The sequence below is a fragment of the Mustela erminea genome, chromosome 1 (genome assembly GCF_009829155.1).
Source record: "Mustela erminea isolate mMusErm1 chromosome 1, mMusErm1.Pri, whole genome shotgun sequence".
Taxonomy (NCBI): domain Eukaryota; kingdom Metazoa; phylum Chordata; class Mammalia; order Carnivora; family Mustelidae; genus Mustela; species Mustela erminea.
Genome location: NC_045614.1, coordinates 144,010,223 through 144,031,886, shown reverse-complemented (window position 1 = coordinate 144,031,886; position 21,664 = coordinate 144,010,223). Strand labels below are relative to the sequence as shown.

Genomic DNA, 21,664 nt, shown 5'->3' with positions numbered 1-21,664 from the left:
ATCCAAGCCAACTTGGCTTTCTTTTTTGACATAGTTTATTATTCACCTTGAAGTTTCATTTTCTCCATGCTCCTTAAGTTAAAACATTATTCTTTGAGCCAAATGAAAATGCATTTCACAAATTAATTTGGGCAATGGGCTTGGAAAAGGTGTTCTTCGCAATCTAACCTTTGGCTTGTGAATACAGAGACCTAAGTCTGAGAGTTGGCAGACCAGTGGAGTGGGTTTGGAAAAAGGTCTAAATGGTTTCCATGTACTTTTAAAAGAAAGAATAGGTGTCTTACTCTGTGTATTTCTTCAGAAAAAGTGTAGGCATTCAATAGGACTGGGAAAGATTTACATTCTAAAAAGGATTGTTTCCCTTTAAACAATGACGTAAGAAGAGAATCTATTTTTATATATAATTTTATTTTACCTAGGAATAAAACTTCTTTCTCAGTTTATCTGTTTGTCTATGTATTTATATTCAGCTTATAAAGACAAGAAACAAACATAGCACTGGTAGAAGGAATGTCTCCTCCTATGTGCTCACCTTGACTTGAACCCATAAGCCAATGACTTTCGCTGCCACGCTACCAGGAATAGTCCCTGCCCCAAGCCCAAAGAAGCCCATTTACTATTTTAATGACCAGAACCTGCTAATGCGGACATGTGAAATGTAACCTTGGAAAAGAATGCTCTCCATACCGGGAAGTCTTTGAGAAAGCTTGAGTTCTTGCCATAACTAAAAATCTGATGATGCATCACTGATGACTTCATCCCCAAATGAAAGCTAGCTGCCTGCGTCCATCATCCTCAGGGAGAATCACACCAAGAAAAGACTGATCGAAAATAACAGTCAAGAAAGACACTTCAAAAAAGAAAGACACTTCTTTTGCTCTATTGAATAAAAGGAAGGGATACACTTTGCGGCCCCTGCTGGAAGGGCTTATGTTTCTTCAGCAGCACCGATAACAGCAGCAGAGGGCTACGCAAAGACCAAAATAAAGGAGGGGGGGGTGCAAAAAGAAAAAAGTGGAGTTTTTCATTGGGGTTCATGAATGAGGAATGTAGAAGTAAAGAGTCTACCCCCATATGAGGCTTTGTGCCAAGCAACTCAACTTCAGAAATCGCTGCACATCCTGGCTCTCTCTTTAGAGGAAGGGAACGGTTCCATGCCAGTTGATGGTGGCTTCTCTCCACTTGGTTCTGATTGCCATCTCCACTGGAGAAAACCGTCTTCCTGGTACATGTTCATCTTCATGTTGGTTCCTTTCCCAGTGATGGGAGTGAGTATCTGAGTGAGGAACAACCAGCATTTTTTTAAAAAAATATTTTATTTATTTGTTTGAGAGAGAGAGAGAGAGAGAATGAGCGAGAGAGAGCTGGGGGAGGGGCAGAGGGAGAGGGAGAAACAGGCTCCCTGCTGCGCAGGGAGCCTACCTGGGGCTTTATCTCAGGACCCTGGTATCAGAACCTGAGTCAAAGTCAGACGCCTAACTGAGCCGCCCAGGCACTCCAAACGGCCAGCATTTAGGCCCTTGCCTGTATACACCATTCCAGAGGAAGCCAGGAAGGAAGAAAAACACGATGGGTGGGCAGGAATTGGGCTCAGTGAACTGTGTTCCTAGAATTGGTTAAGCAGAGGGGGATTCCAGTAGGTGGTATATAGAAATGCCCTATACAGAACAAGTCTGTGGTAGCATGTGTATTTTTTGAAACATGAATATTGGTATATCATGTGATGCACATTCCAGCACCATGATGTAACACATAGAGCCAAGCGTAGGCTAAGGAAGTTATCAGGAAAGCCAGGAGGAAGGAGAGCTCATCACTTCTCAATGCATCTAAGAGTACATTTACATTTTTGTGTGAAGGGTGAGGTAGTTTAGTGAAGTGCTCAAGAACAGGGTTCAAGAACCAGCTTTGTCTTAGGGTACCTGGGTGACTCAGTTGGTTAAGCATCTGCCTTCAGCTCAGATCATGATCCTGGAGTCGTGGGATCAAACCCCGCATTGGGCTCCCTACTCAGGGGGCATCTGCTTTTACCTCTGCCCCTCATCTTGCTTGTGTTCTCTCTCTGTCTCTTTCAAATAAATAAAATCTTTTTAAAAAGAGAGAGAGAGAGAGAGAGAGAACCACCTTTGTCTCGTATGCCATTTGAGAATGTACTTAACATCTCTCAGCCTCATTTATTCAATTAGCAACTGTTTATTGGCTACCTCAGTGTCTTCTTTGTGAAAATAGATATCATAGTATCTACCTCATATGATTGCTGGGAGAATTTACTGGGATTATGTGTACAGCTTCCAGTACAGTGCCCAGAATAGAATTCTTGCAATGCCTGTGAGTTAATACAAACATGCTTTCTGGGGCACCTGGGTGGCTCAGTTCATTAACCATCCAACTCAGTTTTGGCTGAGGCCATGATATCAGGGTCTCGGGATCGAACTCCACATGGGGCTCTGTGTTAAGTTCGGAGTCTCTTGGGATTCTCTCTCTCCTTCTCCCTCTGCTCCTCCCCCCATGCTTGAGCATGTGCATGCAAGCTCTCTTTCTCTATCTCAAATAAATAATAAATAAATAAATAAAATATTTTTTAAAATGATGCTTTCCTCAAAGAAGAGAGTAAAGTAGGAACAATATTTTAAGGAACATATTGTCAATGTCCTCCTAAATTAAATGGGCTAATATCTATCTTCCATAATTAAAGAAGAATTAGGACTTGCACAGATAAAACAGTCATTAAGATAATTTTCCAGATTCAGTCATTATCATGAAAAGTTGTTGAACACCAGGCCTGTGATGCTAAAGGCCAAGTCAAACATCGAGCCTGCACCAGTAGGACCAAGATACCCACGACAGATGCCTGGTCTCATCGTGTTTATTCCCTTGTCCAAAAGGCCAGTGCTTAAAGACATTCCAAGTTTAGAGACAGTTGAAGTTTAGCCTTTTTTCCTTATGGGTTTAAATGAATATGGTCGTAACTGAAATAAAATGACCTGTATGGCTGTCTGCTTCTCCCAGTGGACCAGAACCTCTTACATTTTGCTGGGACTATGCCTTGTTATTATGGCTTTCGCAGCGTCTAGCTCAGTGCCTGGCCCTTAGCAGGCCCTCAAATATCTGAAGAGAAATGCACTCTCAGTTTGCTGAGTTATGTCACTGGATGATCATCTGATCAGTTGTAGGATGGAACTGACCGATTGGAACACCCTCTGCCCCGGTCCATCCATTCTTCCAGTGCTTCCCCTCAGGCATTACGAGCCCCGTGCTCCCAAGGAAAAAGTCCTGGAGAGGGTTTTTTTGCGGATGGGATTCATTCTCTTTTGTTGTTTCTCCCACCTAGAAGTTGTTTGTTCCCCTGTGCTACATCTAAACCCGCCACTCTTATTTAGGGCAGCTGCAGACTGCCCCGGGTGCCCTCCTTGGGTTTAGACCCATGGGACTGGTATGTGGGTTTCATTTCAGAACTCAAGCCCAAGCGTCTTCCTGCAAGGCGAGCGTGGACACCCACACAGCGGCAAAACACCGGCACCGCGTCTTTCTGAGCGCCCTAAGAGGCTCAGCACTTGGAGTCTGAAATGCTCACCTACTGTGAGATGCACGGGCTTCTTCTGGGAGGGCCGGCCACCGTACAGGTACAGATCAAAGCGACGCTCCACTCTCCAGTCTGATAAGAGCTGCTTGTTTGTGCTGAAAAGAACACCGGGGTTTCCATTGATGTTGCACAGCCAAATAGGTAATTTGGGGGTCTTCAGCATGCTGCCCACCTGGAAGGGAAGGGGGAAATGTAGATGAACATACAGATTTGGCTGCATCAAGGCAGATGCTGATTCGTCATCGTAATCAAAAAGCAGCTCAGAGGCTTCTCGTTGCAGGTGCAAGTGTGCGGGGCACTCTGCGTGCCGTGAGATCTGAAGCGAAGGCTTTGTGGTGAGCGAGTTTACATGCATGAGTGCTGTGGTGTCACCGGGATGCTGCAGAGTGGGCACGGCCCCATGGGGGACATGGAGGCACCCCACGTCTGAAGTTGGGCTTGGAAGTTAAGTAAAGAATAATAGATCAACTAAGACATAAGTTTAGGGCTGGAATAAGAGAACTTCAACTTGTCTTCATTATTGACTGGTATATTTACTCATGTGCCCAAGATAGGACAGTACTTCATTCAGCAGGTGGTCAGACTTCTGGAAATGCCATTTAGAATATTTAGAGAATATTTAGAATATAGACATGGAGAATATTTTGAATGGAGGAAAGAGCTTCCAGGAAGTGAGGGGAAAACACAGACATACATATAACATTCATACATAGACACGCATACCTTCATGTTAACACGCACATCAGATGTGAAGATGTACCAAGAGCTGAGCATCCTAGGTTAGCATTACAATAATAATATTAAATTTGCACCTTTAACTAGTTTATCTAGCTTTTGCAGGCAACTATCCACTCAGCCTTGGATTCTCATAGCTAGTGAATTAGACGGACAAGAGTACCACTCTGAGAGGCACCTTCTGTAGCCCCGAGAACCTGATATTAAAGTGCATTTCCATGTGTGATAGCGACCATTTTGTTTAAAGAGACAAGAAAGCACATATTTCTTAAAAGGTTGTCTTCAAAACTTGTTAATGTTAAAAACTACTTTTTTCTATGTGAAGACATAATTATGAACTACACAGGCAACAACAACAACAACATTTTCACGTGATACCAGGGAGAGCTGTTGGACCCTCAGCCTTGGCGTGTCTGCCTGTAGCCGAAGGGTCCAATTCTGCTTCTTTTCTCCGTTCAGTCCTTTTTAGAGTTGTCCTGTATGTTCAGGAACAAATTCTGTTTTATGGAAAATCCAGCTTTGAAAAATTATCACATTTCATAAACCCACGTATTAAAGGCTAATAACTTGACATTTGGATTTCTCAATAGTTCTATTCAAATCTCTTCGTTTTGCTTTAAATTCTTCAGTTGTGGGTGAGGGGGTGACTCGGAAATGCTTTTGTCTTTAAGATTTTCGCTTTTCAGCTACCATAGGAAAAACATATCGCTGTATTTGAAAGACATAAACTCTGTTTTAGTTAGTAGTTTAAAAAAGCAGTCCAAGCCTAGCGCCTTAATTTGGACATGTTCATAATGGTTGCAGGATTTGCTTATCTACTCACACGAGAACTAGCCCCTCTGCACTGAGTATAATATGAGCATCTCACATACCAAATGGGCAAGTCGCCCACCAGCTACGTTGGAAATAAAACACAGAGGACGTGCCATGGAAGCCAACGAATGTGTTTACATTCCAAGAATCCACCCACAAGTTCCAAATAACATTGTAACCATTCATTAGTTATAAAACAAGCACTTTCTTTTTTATGCCTTTTTGCTTCGGCACCTTGTGTACTCAGGTTAGATGTAACCAAAATAAGATCTGCAGGACATGGAATTATTAAAGTTTGAAAACTTAAATAAGCTAATGAGGAAATTTAGGGCCGTTTGCAAGAAAATGTCACTTCTTTTGCAACCCAAAAGAATTGAATTTGGGCTGATTTCCCACCAATGAAGTTCCCTGTAAATTACATCTGGGTGGATGTAATAGAACACAGACATGTAAGATATTGTTTCTCGGAGTTTTTATAATGTAGGCAAAATTCAGCAGGCACTTGGGTAATTCTCTAGGAGGTGCTGACACCACACTGTTGTTACTTTCGGCAACAATGCAGTAGTTTCCTCTTCTGAACCCAAAGCTACTCAAGATTTTATTAGAGTAGGAGGAAGATGTAGCAGTTATAATACAACAATCTCCCACACCCAAAGTAACCATACAGAAACTGCACACTGGGCAGGCAGAGCCTCGCCTGCCTTCAGAGATTCTAGTAGAAAAGAAAACGGCATTCCTGACTGCCAGGGTAGTTTGGCTATTAACTCTAAGAGGCAAGCCGTAAGATTATAGCTGAGAACACACCTGGTTTAAAGTGAGCCCGAAAAAAATAAAATGAAGCCCCTCCCACTTAAATGCCACCAAACGTTATCTCCCCTTCTTTTCCTAGTAGACCCCATCATGTATTTGACTGGAACTTCTAGTGAAGACTTTGTATCGCTTTTGGGTAGACAGTGCATCAGCTAACCTCCACCCCCAAAAGCCACATTCTAAATATGTTTTATTGGTGAAATTCCGCCAATGCAGAATTTGTGTGTGTCGCCTTGTGTTGCCATGGTAAAGAAGGAAATTAACTGGTGATACAGTAGTGCTATAAATAAAATACCTTTCTCCTTAAGTTCACTCATTGTGTAATAAGGCCAGTGTTCCATGCAGCAATCAAGCCTCTCATGACATGTATCCTTAGAGGATACAGCCAGTGTAAAACTATAAGTACAGGACGAAGGATGGACAAATTCTAAACACCACAGGGCAAGGATTGAATCCATGTAATTCTTTTTTTTTTTTTTTTTTTTTTGGCCATCTAGAACAATGGCTCTTAGAATGTTTGCATAATGAGCTTAATATTGCAAGTCCCAAGGGCCCAGTTTGGTAATGGGAGTGGAAGAAAGGTGTTGGAGATTTGTGCTTTCTTCCCTGATTCCTGGTGACAATTCGAATGCGTGACTGTGGAGGGTCTGGCTCTCCTCTCTGCACCTGGAGCACAGAGTGGCTGTAACTCCCCTGGACGAGTTTGCAGGTATGTTGTCTTGTTGGCCCAGGTGCTACCTAAGCAACTGGGGGAGGGGGGGCAGGGGTTGCCGGCTGGAGCGCCGTGGGCGGAGCTTCACAGGGTACTTTTCTGGTTGGATTTCTTCCTACTAGTCTCTTGCAAGGGAATTTAAAGAGGGAAGAGGGTGTGGCCGGGATGGTGGTGTGCTCTGCCAGGGCTGCCGGGGGAGTCGTTTCAGCAAGACCTAAATGACTTCAGTCCCTTCTAAAAATCAGAGTTGATTTTTCTTCTCCATGGCAGGTGTGAAGATAATGTGAACCTCCTAAGGCTTTCCAGATGGTGTTAGACTCAAACTGCTTTATGTTCTCACTTAGGTATTGGAACCTCACACTCAAACCTGTACCTTCAAATAGAAAAGTGACGGGAGGCTTCAAAATAGTGCCTCAGCTTGTGGGTAGCTGGCTGTGTTCCGCGGGAACTGTCAGTCTGGTGGGCTCTGGGGGGCTTGCCGTGGTATCTAATGAGAACTCCATTTTTTTTTTTTTTTTAAATCTCACCCACTGGGCTGTGACATTGCGATTGAAAGACGTGTGTTTTTGCAGTCTCTGCAATTTTATCCCAGAGTAAGAAGAGATTTACTTTAGGAAGACAGATGTAGCATCATAAGATGGATTTCACCTGGACAGCAGGATCTTTTAGCATGTTGGGTTTTTTTTTGAATTCTGAAACCTTTCTTATATTCGATTTTATTATCAGTGGATACATGTAATCTTCCAATTTGCAGCCTCACCCCAGGCAGGAGCCGCTATATATCCATACAGCCCCTAAGTACCCGTTTGGCACATTCAGGAGTCCTGGGCGGAGGAGTTACCCTGCTCAGAGCAAAAAGGAAGGGGTTTGACCATGGGGGTCTTCGATCCAGTGATACAGAGAGCACTGTTCTGGAACCCCATCTAGGTCTTTCTGAGCAGACTTCTGCTATGTAAGGTATTTCAGTTCTACGATAGAATACTCTGAAATATGAGGCTTCAGATACATTGAAGTCACGTGCATCTTCTGTTAGCGCCTCTCAGTACTACCAAGTGTGTCCTTCGGTAGTATACCTGACAGACACGGTCTAACAAACCAGCAGGTGAAGGGGGGCAGATACATTTCAGAGGGTGTGCCCCAAGTACGTGTTATTCATAGTCACCTCCAACTCACAAGGGTTTTCACCAGAAGTCAATGTATAAATTTCTAGCTTCTGGAGTCATGCTTTCCAAAACCTAACCATGGTATTGCCACCATCTAAATGTTAGAGTCTAGGGTGCCTGCAGTTGCTTGAGCATCCAACTCTTGATTCTGGCCTGGGTCACGATCTCAGGGTGTTGGGATCAAGTCCCGCTTTGGGCTCTGAGTTTGGTGGGGAATCTGATGGAGGATTCTCCTTCCTTCTGCCCCTCCCCTACCCACACAAGTGTTCTCTCTCTCTCTCTCAAATAAAAATAAATAAATCTTTTTAAAAAATAAATATTAGAGGGGCGCCTGGGTGGCTCAGTGGGTTAAGCCGCTGTCTTCGGCTCAGGTCATGATCTCAGGGTCCTGGGATCGAGTCCCGCATCAGGCTCTCTGCTCGGCAGGGAGCCTGCTTCCTCCTCTCTCTCTCTCTCTGCCTGCCTCTCTGCCTATTTGTGATCTCTCTCTATCAAATAAATAAATAAAATCTTTTAAATAAATAAATAAATAAATAAATAAATAAATAAATATTAGAGGGGTGCCTGAGTGGCTGAGTGGTTTCAGCATCTGCATTCGGCACAGGTCATGATCCCAGGGTCCTGGGATCGAGTCCCACATTGGGCTCCTTGTTCAGTGAGGAACCTGCTTCTCCTTCTCCCTCTGCCTTCCCCGTCAGCCCCACTCATGCTTGTTCGCTCGCTCTCTCAAATAAATAAATAGAATCTTTAAAAATAAATAAATAAATAAGTGTATGTTAGAATCTAACATCAGTGTACTTACAACAGATTATAGATGACATGATACAAATCTATATCTATATGTAGATATGATAGATTATAAAAGCATTCATGATAGAGTATAATCCCAAAACTGGCATTTTGTATTGATGACTTTACTAGAAGACAAGAAAGATGGTAATGACAGACAGCACGGCCCGGTGGACAGAGCCTGGGTTCTGATGTGGGTGGAGCAGGCATCCTAACCCTGACTCTGACACCTTACTGGGGACCAAGGGCAAGTACCCACACCTTGCTCTGTCTGGGTTTTCTCAGGTCTAAAATCAATGGTCAAACCACAGACACTGGACTGAAACTAACACTTCCACCTTTGAGTGGAAGCAGGGATTAGATGAAATAAGGAATCCTTGAGAATGAATGGCTCAGAGAAAGCCTAGCACACAGGGTGTGCTCTGTACAAGAGGCTGTTAGCACTACAATGAACAAATAAGCTTCATATAGACTTCCTTAATCACCATCTCCAGGAATAGTGAAAAATATATCTAAAATTATATATATAAAAAACACAATTATAGATATGATTATTTGAGTAATATAGATGAGTAATGGATTGCTTTTTATCCCCAAATAATGAGCAGATAGAGAAAGAATAAAAAAGCCCCTTCCAATAAAGCTTTATATGTATACATGTATATATGTCTATTTATTCATAAAGCGGGTCTATTATATTCATATAGCTCAGCAGTTCAAGTAAGAAAACTAGCCACCAGCCAGCATTTGCTCTTTAATACATTTGTTCTGAAACCAAACTCCAAGTGCATGACAGAGACAACATAATAAACATCCTCGGGGTTTTAAGCCATTAGTGTACAATTGCAGGCAATTTTCACTGAGGGCAGGACTCATAGGAGTCTCCCTGGAGAGGGAACACAGCGTCCAAGAAGGAAGGCTGAAAAGTCACATGAGTCCCTTTCTGAAAGGACAGGAGCATTGTAGATATGACTTCTATGTAGATTTTAAAGTGAACGCGAGCAGTTTCCATGCTGTGCCCTACTTCCGATTTATGAGCGAGCATTTACACATTGGTCCTGTTGTCTGGTCCATTTTGCCACATTAATCACTTTCTCAGTAGGAAAGCTCTTACTTGTTACCTCATGCCTTGGCCTTTTGGCTTACTTTAAGGTCCTGACAAACATCCGCTTTATTACTGGAGGGTACTTTGGGCTCTGCAGGTAATTTTCTGTGAAGCATGATTTAGCAGCTCTACTGGGCTGAGCTGACTTGTGTAGAAAGAAATGTGCTCCGGAGAAAATGGTAGTGCTGGATCTCTGTGAATTCTTGACTCTTTGAGGCATGCACTCTCTTTCTCTCAGTCTCTCGCTCTCTCTCTCTCCCTTTCTGTGGCATCTCCTTTGACATGGTCCCTTTTCTCAGAGCCACTTAGTAGCTCTTTAGCAGACACCTACTTAATTTTAATTTAAGATAAGGCTGGAGACTGGTCCCTAAAGCCTTGCAGGTGTTTACAGGAGCAGAAGGCTGTCACCGCTTGAAAGAAAATAGTCGTTCCTGTGATGTTAGTTTCAATAGCTAGTTTTCCAATTCTGCATATGTGGATTTAATCAGTTAGGTCTAAGGAGAGTTTTTGCCCTTCCTTTAAAGCATTAGCTTGGCCAAGGCAATTCTGTCCCCCCAGAGAATGTTTGGTAGGGTCTGAAGACATTGTTGGTTGACACATTGAGGGGCGGAGCTAGAGGCATCTAGGGCGTGGGGGCCAGGAATTCTGCCAGACACTTCACAATGCACAGGAGAGCTCCCACTACAAGCACATTCTCCAGTCTGAAATGTCAGTCGCGCTGAGGTTGAGCAGTCCTGATCTAGAACAGAAGTTTCTAAACCTGGCTGCCCATAAGAATCTCTTGTGGGCTTTAAAATCCTAATGCTCAGATACTCTCTAGACCAAATGCAATAGGGTCATTGGCTAGGACTGGCTATGCAATTGTAGTCCAGTGCAAAATGAAAACATGGAGACCCTCATTCAAAAATTAGTAAGAATTTAAAGGGATGACAAGAGAGCATTAAACTGAGGGCAGGGTCTTCTGAGTGTGGGGCCCTGTGTGCCCACTCTGGTCCTTCACACATGAAGCTGATGGTGTTCTGGGGGATAACCTGGGCATTGGTAGTTTTAAAAGCTCTCAAAGTGGGCCAATGACTTTAAACAGACCTCTCGTAAAACGAAATATACAGATTGCAATTGAGCATATGCAAAGATGTTCCACATCCCATATTATCCAGGAAATGAGAATGAAAACAGCAATGAGATACCATGATACCCCTCTGAGAATGGCCAAAATCCAGAACACTGACAACACCAAATGGTGGTGAAGATGTGCAGTGAAGAAGCCTCACTCGGTGCTGGTGGGAAGGCAAGAATGAACAGCCACCATGGAAGACAGCTGGGCGGTTTCTTATGAAACTAAACACTCGGGGTGCCTGGGTGGCTCAGTGGGTTAAGCCTCTACCTTTGGCTCAGGTCATGATCTCAGGGTCCTGGGTTTGAGCCCTGTATCGGGCTCTCTGCTCAGCAGGGAGCCTGCTTCCACCCTCGCTGCCCCCACCTGCCTCTCTGCCTACTTGTGATCTCTCTCTCTGTGTCAGATAAATAAATAAAATCTTAAAAAGAAAGAAAGAAAGAAAATTAAAAAACAAAACAAAACCAAAAAAACCCTGAACGCTTTTGTCATATATCCAGCAGTCATGATCCCTGGTATCTGTCTAAAAATGGTAAAACCCTACGTCCACATAAAAACCTGCACACAGATGTCTTTTGTAGGTGAATGGAAAAATACACCTTGGTACATCTATGGAGTATTACTTAGGTAATGAAATATTATTCAGCACTCTAAAGAAATGAGCAATTGAGCTGTGAAAAGACAGTGAAGAACCTTGAACTTATATATTACTAAGTGAAAGAAGCCAGTCTGAAAAGGCTACGTACTCTATCGTTACACCATGTGACATTCTGGAAAAGGTAGAACCATAGATGATGGTAGAAAAATGAGTTGTTGCTTCGGATGGGGGGAGAGAGGGATGAGGAGAGCATGGAGGATTTTAGGCCAGTGCAACTACTCTGTATCATGCTGTAATGGTGGACACATGTCATTACACATTTGTCTGAATCCATACGGTACACAACACCGAGATGGTAATGTAAACTGTGGATGTTGGATAATCACGATGTGTCACCATAGGCTCACCAACGTGACAAACATGTCAATTCCGGCGGGGGATGTTGATAATGGGGGAGGCTATGCATGTGTGGGGGCAGGGAATCTATGGGAAATCTCTGTACCTTACACTTAATTCTATTGAGGAAAAAAACTGCTCTAAAATATAAAATGATTAGAAAACCAAACTCTCCAGGTGATTTCAGTGCGCAGCCAGTACAGAGCGCTGTTCTCCATCATTTACTGCCTAGAGCCTTCCCCGGACGGTCAGTGTGTGTGCAAGTACTGGCCCATGTGTGACTCATCTTTGTATCTGGACACAGAGCCTCACAATTAGGAGAAGATCAATGAACATGGCCTTTATCATCCATTATAAGCTTATATGTGTCCAGGTCACTCTGCTTTCCAACAAGCTTTGGCATTCATGATCTAGTTTGCTCTTCACATCTGTCGCGTGTTGCAGAACAGGACACGAGCCTGAGGAAACCACTGTAGAGAGGGTGAGTGCCCGGCCCAAGTCACACCCCATGAGGGGCAGCAGGGCAGAACCTCCAGGTTTTCAGGTCAGGGCCGCTCCCTGCATGTTACGGTAGGTACCCCCTCACTTATTTTCTGGGTTTCCAAAGCAGGGCGCAAGTGCCATTTGGTGGCCTGTGGCAGGAAGCCAGTAGCCCAGGGGTAAGCTTTAAACAAAATCTGTATATTTACTTCTTTGAAGCATTAGGGGGGAAAAAATAATGAGCATGTCGAGTCTGTGGCTTGTATTACTGCTGCAGAAATGGTTATATTCAAATTTTTAAAGTGAGTTGATTTAAAGAAAAATAATAATCAAATAATAGCAGAGCGTGCAGCAGGTGTGGAGCTGTGACAAAGCCGTGAATTACCTGTGCCGATGACTGAAATTCGAGAAACGCTGCTTTAAATCTCAGTAGTTTATAATGAGAATAGAGTGAAATCGTGTGAAAGAGCTTTGTAATAATCATAGACAAAGGAGTCAAATTACAACTGTTGCCTTTGTGACCCCTGCTCCTTGAAACTTGCCCCTCCCGTGTCCGGCCATTTTTCTCCAAACTAAGTCTTGGCCTGTTACTGGGCTGGGAGAGGTGAGGAGTGCTTGACCGTGACTGCCAAGTGACCGTGTGTGGTTGAAAAAAAAAAAGAGAGAGAGAAATAGGTAAAGTGAAGTCTAGAGTTCTCTTCTTTGTGGCTTAGTTTTCCTGTTTATTCTAGATCTATCAAATCCTAAGATGAGTTCCCAGATTATCTAAAACCAAGTGATTGGGAATTTTATAGCAGTAACAAATCCCTTCTCTGTCCCGGGTATATTCCCAGTATGGTCTTTCCCACCTGTGCCGTGGAACTCTTGGCATCCTTTGAATGTGACGAAGGACGTACATTCGTTGGCACATACAGATATCTGTGTTAAATGATAGAAATCGGGTTTCCATAGAGTAAACGTAGGATATATTTATATACGAAAGAAAAAGAAAAGGAAGCATTGCTGCAAGGATTGACCCTTCTGGGTGATGGGAATGGGTTCATTTTTTTAGCTGGTAGCTTCTCTATTGCTTCTTGTTTTTTCTGTGAGGGGCCTGGATTCCAAAGTCAAGGAATAATAAGCAAACTCTGAATATGCTTGTATGCAAAATGTACTTAATTCTGCTGTGGTCAAGCTCTACTTCTCTGTGCCCTCAGCTACATGGTTTGCAGGTATAACAGGATGCGGTTTTCATGAATAAGGCATCGCGGCTGAAGCCAGCAGCAGGAGGGGAGACAAGTGAAGCTCTGGGTGTAAAGGGATCTTTTAAAGCCTGAAGTCTCGTGCAACGAAAAGGATTTTGAGCTGAACTGGGAGGGTGAAGGACAGAACAGGCACTGAGCAGCAAGGCTCTCTTTTGGTGCTGGTGGCTGGGAGAGGTGGGGGGTTGGGGGGGCAGGTGAAGGGCTTGGGGGGAGGGGTAGTTCCTATTGAATTACATCCCAGCTAATTTCCTGGCCACTCCAGAGAAGCATGGCTTTTCACGGAACCCACCTTGCCTTCCCTGGGTTTTAGGATGGAGATCTTTGTGAAAATATCACAGAAGCATCTTAGATTTGCAGTTTGGGGTGGGTCAGTTTGCTTTCTCACCCTCTCTCCTGTTTGTTTCTGCGGAATCACATCTTACTTAATTCTCTGATTACTTTTTTCAATGGCACATTCTACTTTCTGCTTGTTACAGGTTGTAAATCTCCTGGGCTGGAAATCTTTTTGAGAAGAATTTAAGAGGGAGTGGGGCAGAAGGCTTTCTTCCCCAGTGATTTTTTTTTTTTTTTAAACTTTAAGCAAGGGATAGAAAATATGTATTTATTTGCATAAACAAAGATTTGGGAAGACACCCATGGGCTGCTGAGAATATTGATTTCTGAGAAGGAGGCCTGTAGCTGGGCGGGGATGGAGGAGGTTTGCCTTTCATCTGTATATTTCACATACTTTTTTCCAAAAAAGTTATTTGCCTGTTACTTATATTACCTGGACTCTCGATAAAAATGCATACGATAAAATATGAAGCAAGCACAGTAGACTTGGATATTTACATGGAAACTCTGAAAGTCTCTCTGTTTGTATGTGTGTATGTGGTGGGTGGGAGGTAGGCAGGAATATAGTAAAGGAAAATGTTAGCCCAGATTTTCATTGCCTTCATATAGAGACTGAAAAAAATACCCAAACATTGACACTCTGGTCGTGTACTTGAGAACCCAAACACACTCACCTGAGAAAGTCTATCATCCTCTGAGACATCCTTACACCACCGCAAATACCCGACCTCACTTCGGGTCAGGACTCCATGTAATATTTCCTGCGACTCTCCCCTCTGATAGCCATTGAAGACATTTGGGCTGGCTCTTCCGGTCAGAATCATGTTCAAAACTGCCTAGATGATATAGTTCGCAAATGTTTACATTTTAGGTAGCGACGACAGAAGGACTGAATTTCTTTTTTCTTTTAATAATCACTAAAAAATTTTACCAGTTTTCCTTAAAAGAATGAAATGACATAATATCTAATTAAGGAAAAGCAGGTCACGGACATTTGGTAGGGTTTAAGCAGAACTCGAGTGACTTTGTTCCTTCAGCCATACCCCAGAGAACCTCACGTGCCCCACTCAGATCTCTTTGCTCTCCTTCCCTTTCCATTACTTTTGGACTCTGCTTTCCCTAGTTGTGATTTAAGAAGCAGTACATGAAGCTGTTGTTACAGTACTTTTCTTTCCATTACTAGGGATTCCTGGTGGGCTTTGTCAAGGTATTTTCTAACAGGTCTGTAGAATCTCAGGGATGTGGGGCTCTCAGAGGTAAACTGGGAAGACCATGGTGGAAATTGGAAGGTAGACTCTGGTAACAAAGTCAGGGGAGCATCTTCTTAGTCTTTCAACGATAACTCGATTACTCATCACTTCAGGAGAGAATATGCTTAATTGGGGGTGGGGGGGAAGAAGCCTATTTCAGATTCTACAATAGAAAGGCAAAGCCTCCCAACCTACCTGCCTGCACAGGAAACTCCCAGCACTTGGTTGTAGCAGATGAGTGGTGGAAGCATCCAGGTCCTTCTGAAGCCTGCAGAATGCAAGACGCCATCAGCCTTCGGTCAGAGACAACGACTGCAGCAGCAACCTGCAGCCTCTCCTTCCTCCACCTCCCAGCACAGAGCAGCGGTTGAGTGAGTTTGCCTGGTCACTGTCCCTCCCGTGTACCTCGCACCTTCTCGTCGCTCACTAGAAAAGCCTCTGGGATGGAGGCTGCAGAGGTGATAGGGAAAAGCTAGGGATGCTGCTGGGGGAAGCTGCTGATGAGGGGTAAGGGAGAAGGCTGAAGTGACAGATTCATACGTGTGTGTGCTGGACGCAGGAGAAACTGTTTGCTCTGAGTGACAAGGCACGCTTGGCTTAGGACAGTGACACATGACCACTCCAGAGGGTGCTGGCCCAAGACTGAGTTGAACAGACTGTTCAAGTGAAAAATACCAGTTTGGGGGTGAAGCCCATTTCCTGACTGTATCACCGGGGAGCAGGGGTGGCGGTCCTACCCTGGACCGTGTGAAGCCAGGGTGGAATGGGGCTCCAGGTCTCTCGGGAGAGGTGCTGAGTACTGGCGTGTGAGCTGTCATGTGTTCTTGAAGGAACCTATTCACAGGACTGGAGGTCATATGCTTCTGTGAATGGAACTGAAAACTTCAGTCAAGCACCATGGGTGCCTTGGTGACATCAGATATAATTCAGGGCAGCATTACCCAAAGTGTGGCGTGATTTAAAAAATAAATGAAAAAAATATATATATATGAAAAAATATATATAGTAATGTGCTTAATACATTTTTCTTTTGTACAGCAAATACATGATTAAAAGGATATGGGGGGGCCTGGGTGGCTCAGTGGGTTAAGCCTCTACCTTCGGTTCAGGTCATGATCTCAGGATCCTGGGATGGAGCCCTGCATTGGGCTCTCTGCTCAGCAGGGAGCCTGCTTCCCCCCCCCACCCCACCCCCCTCTGCCTGCCTCTGTGTCTCCTTGTGATCTCTCTCTCTGTGTCAAAAAAATAAATAAATAAATAAATAAAAGGATATGGATGTTTAGGAAGAAGTTAATATCTAAATATATGATTTAAAGTAAGCTGTTAAGCAAATAATAATACAGACCACAAAAATATGATGACATTGTGCAAAAGGCAAGTGTTCGGAATGCTGCTTTCAGGCTTGTAACTCTTCCTCCCAGGAGGCTCTCTATCTCTCTTTGACTCTCAAGAGGTTACCTTCCTTTCAGAGCCCGGAAGGAAGTCCACTTCTTCTAAGAAGTCTGTCAGCTGGGGACCCTTCCTCCTCTAGAAACCCCTACGACTCCTTGTCTTTACGCCTCATTTGGTACATGAATTACCACCTGTGCCACGCTCAGTATCTCTGTGTATATACGTCCTGTTTTTCCCAGAGCCGATCCTGCAGGTCAGGCCATCTCTTTTATTTGTTATTTCCCATGGTGCCAAGAACAGGGCTTTGCATATCACAGAGACAAAATAAATATCTGTGAATTTTCTTGTGTCTATAAATCATAAAACAGTTTTATCATGACAATTATGCAAATATGTTTTGGAGTTATCTGTCCGTCTTTATGACCACCAGAAGAAGGAAGCCACCACTGTCCTGGAAAAGCAGAATCAAACCTTCCTGATGATATCTACTCACTCGCTATTATGGCCAAACCGACTATAGAAAAGGGTGAAGCAACAGAAGAGCATCGACTAGAAAAAAACTGTACTCATGTTTCCAACAGGGCATAAAAATATTTTCCAATGCGAGAGGACACCCCTTCCGTGATCGCAGAGCAATAGGAAGTGCCTGTGCAGATATTCATTGAATTTACCTTTCAAATGTTCTGGAGAAGATGAGGCTATAAAGAAACAAGATGACACCATGGCTTCCTTCCCCTTTGAACTGTTTGGGGGGGACAAAAAGAAAAAAAAAAAGCATGTTTGGCTAAAAGCAATGCACCTATGTCTATCTCTAGTCATGTATTCAAGGATTTATACCCAAGAAGCTAGAAAAGCTGCTAATAGGACAGTTTCCCTGGGTCGTCTTTACTCTCAAACGCATCCTGCCGCATTTCAGGCACTGTTGTTCTCTTGCTTTTTGACCTCTTTTTCTTTCCTCCGTATCTGTCACGTGGCTGTCTTTGAATTCTGGCTCAGGTGTAGTGTATACTTCCTCTCCATGTTTCCGGTGTCCATCCTTAGCCCAGGCCTTCTGTGTGCTCTTGGCTGGCGCCCGTCCCAGCCTCTCCCTGGTGGGGGCATCCCTCCCTCCTCGTTGCCTCAGGGGAGCAGAGATGCTTTATAGAAATAGATCTGTAACTCCTAGATCTGGAGTTACACAGATCTAGGTTCAAAACAGTTCTACTCTCACTCCCAGTTACTGACATGCTTGAGTTTCACTCTCCTCATCTACAATTGCAGATAAAGTACAGATTTGTTGCAAAAGTTAAATGGCATCTTGCACAGTATCCGCCTTCGTGCTTGGAACATGCAAGAACCAAGCAAAATTAGTATCCGTCCCTCTTTAAGGCACTCCTCCCCTGTCTCTTCTCTGGCCCAGGTTATTTTTTCTGCTCACGAGTTTCCAAAGGTGCCCCGTGATCTCCAGGATCAAATCCAAATTGCCCAAGCCACATTCAGGTAGTAGGCCTTAGCTTTATGTCAATTCTCTGCCTGCTGAAAACTAGCGCCTTGGCTGCCTTTCAAGGTTCCCAGGGTTAAAATCTCTCCTTTAAAGGCACTGTATCAGGAAGGCTTCCACTAAAATGCAGGTGCTTTCCCTTTTATGGATTAATTTGTCCCCTTCACGCTCTGTGAACTGGCAGAGGCAGGACCCTCAGGCGAAACAAATTCCAGTGCCATAGGAGCCAGACAGGAACCCAAATGGGTGTCCTGCAGAGTGTGAGAGAAATGGGGGAAGGTGGGCCCTGAGGCAAACCGGGATGCTGGCCTATCAGTTTCCTATTACTTCCTATTACTGCCGTAACAAATCACCACAGACTTGGTGACGCAAAACAACCCAAATTCATTGTCTTATGGTCTCATAGTCTGGAAAGTTCAACATGAGTGTCACTTCTTGAGTTTGATGCAAACTGCTGGCCAGCCTGTGTTTCTTCTGCAGGCTTTATGGGCCATGCTGTTCACTTCCTTTTCCAGCTTCTTCTTCTTCTTCTCCTTTTTTTTAGATTTTTATTTATCTATTTGAGAGAGAGAGAAAGAGAACCTGAGAGGGAGAAGGAGATTCCCCGGTAAGCAGCGAGTGACGCCAGGCCCAATTCAAGGACTCCAGGCTCACAACCTATGCTGAAGGCAGAGGCTTAAGCAACTGAGCCACCCAGGCGCCCCCCTTTTTCCAGTTTCTAGAAGCTGTCCTTATCCATGGCTCATGATCCCACATTGTGACCAAAGATGGTATCCCTCTTCTCTCTCTGCTTCTCCCCTCACACCTATTTCTTTCTCCTGACATCTACTTTCCCTATAAGCCTCTTCTTATTAATTGGGCCCACCAGGAAAATTCAGGATAATCCCCCTATTTTAAGATCTTCAACTTAGGGGCACCTGGGTGCCTCACTGGGTTGGGGCCTCTGCCTTCAGCTTGGGTCATGGTCCCGGAGTCCTGGGATCGAGTCCCGCATCTCTGCTCGGCGGGGAGCCTGCTTCCCCGCCCCCCTCTCTCTGCCTGCCTCTCTGCCTACTTGTGATCTCTGTCAAATAAATAAATAAAATCTTTAAAAAAAAAAAGTCTTCAACTTAATCACATCTGCAAAGTCCTTTGACCTGGCAAGTGGCATCAACAAGTTTCTCACAACTTGTCCAGGGGAGTCAGGCCCCCATGTCAGCTAATTTGAGGACATGCTAGAAGATAGGGCTAATGCAGCCAGATTTTCTGATTTGGGGGGAAAAGCTAAAAAATCTGTTTTTTTATGTGGAATTTCCCGATTGTTTTTGACAGTTGCTAAGTCAAATTTTTAAAAATACAACACGGTGTGGGCTACTGCTGCCAATCGCATATGATGGGTATATTCATTTCCTAGGACTGCTGTAACAAATTGCCAGAAATCTGAAGGGCTTAAAATAATAGGAATTTGTTCTGGCACAGTTACGGAAGCTGGACATCTGAAATCAAGGTGTCAGAGCACGGCCACGCTCTCGCTGAGGGCCATAGGGAAGGATCCTTCCTGGCATCTTGGAGTTTCTGGTGGAATGTGATGACTTGTCGGCTGCATCACTCCCGTCTGTCCGCCTGCTTTATCCCATGGTGCTCTCCCTGCATGTCTGCGTCTGTGTCCACATTGCCCTTTTCTTCTTCTAAAGATACCTTGGGACACCTGGGTGGCTCAGTGGGTTAAAGCCTCTGCCTTCAGCTCAGGTCATGATCCCAGGGTCCTGGGATCCAGCCCCACGTCAGGCTTTCTGCTTGGCAGGGAGCCTGCTTCCTCCCCCCGCCCCCCAACTGCCTGCCTCTCTGCCTACTTGAGATTTCTCTCTCTCTGTGTCAAATAAATAAAATCTTAAAAAAGGAAAAAAAAAAAATGATACCAGTCCCTGGAGTAGAGCTGAGCCTAATTCAACATGCCTCCTTCGTCACTTGATTTGCAAAGACCTCCTTTCCAAATAAGATCACCTCCACAAGCACAGGGGGTTAAGACTTGCCCATATCTTCTTGGGGGATGAAATTCAGGTCTTGAATTTCAGGGGAATGAAAGTCAGATAGGTCTTGCTATCCACACATAGCTCTCAGAGCTCCATCTTGAGATTTCTGTCTCAAGGTGGGACGCAAAAATGGGACATGGGACTGGTGCATCTTGAATGGGCTTTGGTAATGGTCTAGGGTCGGGGTTCATTGTAATGGGCAGTCCCTGGTTGGGGATGCCCTTGAAAGAAGCATCAGGCATGAAGCCAACGCTGCCCCAGGGAGGCTGTGGTGACAGTCAGCACGGGTCTGTCTGACCCGGGAAGCCCTGCTGTGCCATACTCACTCATGCCACGCGGTCTGCCCCTGCTTTGGGTCCGTATTGCTGATCCCAGCTTGACTCTCAGTCTTTAGTGTGCACAGCTCCGACCCTCTGATTCTCCACTCTGGCTGCACTGAGGAAGCCCTTGCGGATGTGGGGGCCCTTCCAAGTGAATCAGACTACCCCAGGCCTGAGTGCAGCACACAGAAGACAAAGAGGAAAGGGCTTGCCTCTCTTTGCTGGAAGGCTCCTTTCTTACATGGTCCTCTCTCTCTGAGTCACCCCGTCAAACCTCTCCTGCCCACAACAGAGTCCCTAAGCCGGCTTCTAACTTAATATTCCATGTCAGATATTAAAAATCTATCATCTATCATGTGGGTTTCTTAGTTTTTATATTGAGGCTGCCACAATAAATTTAGTAGTTTAAATTTAGTAAATTTAGTAGTTTAAATAATACAAATTTTTGAAACTCCAATAACACTGTATGTTAACTAGGCTAGAATTAAAATTAAACACTTAATAAAATATAATACAAACTTACTGTCTTACAGTTCTGGAGGTCAACAGTCCAAAATGGGTCTAACTGAGCCAAAATCGAGATGTCAGCAGGCCTGCTAGGGGCTCAGGGAGAGAATCTGTTTCCGTGTCTCTTACAGCTTCTGGTGGCCCTGTGCCCCCATCCCCCATTTGCAGCTTCAAAGGCAGCAAGGGCAGGTGACGCTGCTCTCTCATCACACCCTTGGACTTCTGAGTCTGTCTTCTTCCGTATTTCAGGGCCTTTGTGATTACCTCGGGCCCACCTGGGTAATCCAGAGAACCCATCCTATTTTAAAGCATTGGATCATGGCCCGGAGTTGTTGAATCACAGTGTTGTGCACCTGAAGCTAATATAACGTGGAATGTCACCTACACTTAGATAACATAAATTTTAAAAAATGAAAAAATTAAGTCATCTGATTAGCCACCTTAATCCCCCTTTTCTCTGAAGGTTCCAAGGGGTAGGGTATGGACATCTTTGTGCAGGGTGGGGGAGGGGGACGTTCTTCTGCCGGCCACACAGACCTATGAGATGGCGGGGGAGGTAGGCCTCAGGTAACCAGTCTAATCAAGATCGTAGGGCCAGGGGCACCTGGGTGGCTCAGTGGGTTAAAGCCTCTGCCTTCGGCTCAGGTCATGATCCCGGGGTCCGGGGATGGAGCCCCACATCGGGCTCTCTGCTCAGCAAGGAGCCTGCTTCCTTTCCTCTCTCTCTGCCTGCCTCTCTGCCTACCTGTGATTTCTGTCTGTCAAAAAAAAAAAAAAAAAAAAAATCTTTAAAAAATAAAAAGATCATAGGGCCAATGTGTGGCTGAGAAC

The 21,664-nt window shown here is 44.5% G+C and overlaps 1 protein-coding gene across 1 annotated transcript in view; it reads right to left on the bottom strand.

The window, feature by feature from the left end:
- Positions 1 to 1,133: 1,133 nt before the first annotated feature.
- The window catches only part of MINDY4B (MINDY family member 4B), a 35,898-nt gene continuing 15,367 nt past the window's right edge, over positions 1,134 to 21,664 (bottom strand). Inside the window, exons 8-12 of the mRNA XM_032343778.1 lie at positions 17,186 to 17,256; positions 15,318 to 15,390; positions 14,547 to 14,708; positions 3,572 to 3,752; positions 1,134 to 1,276 (exon numbers count right to left, since the gene is read on the bottom strand). Of these exons, the coding sequence (XP_032199669.1) occupies positions 1,134 to 1,276; positions 3,572 to 3,752; positions 14,547 to 14,708; positions 15,318 to 15,390; positions 17,186 to 17,256 (630 nt within the window). The remainder of the gene's footprint in view (positions 1,277 to 3,571; positions 3,753 to 14,546; positions 14,709 to 15,317; positions 15,391 to 17,185; positions 17,257 to 21,664) is intronic.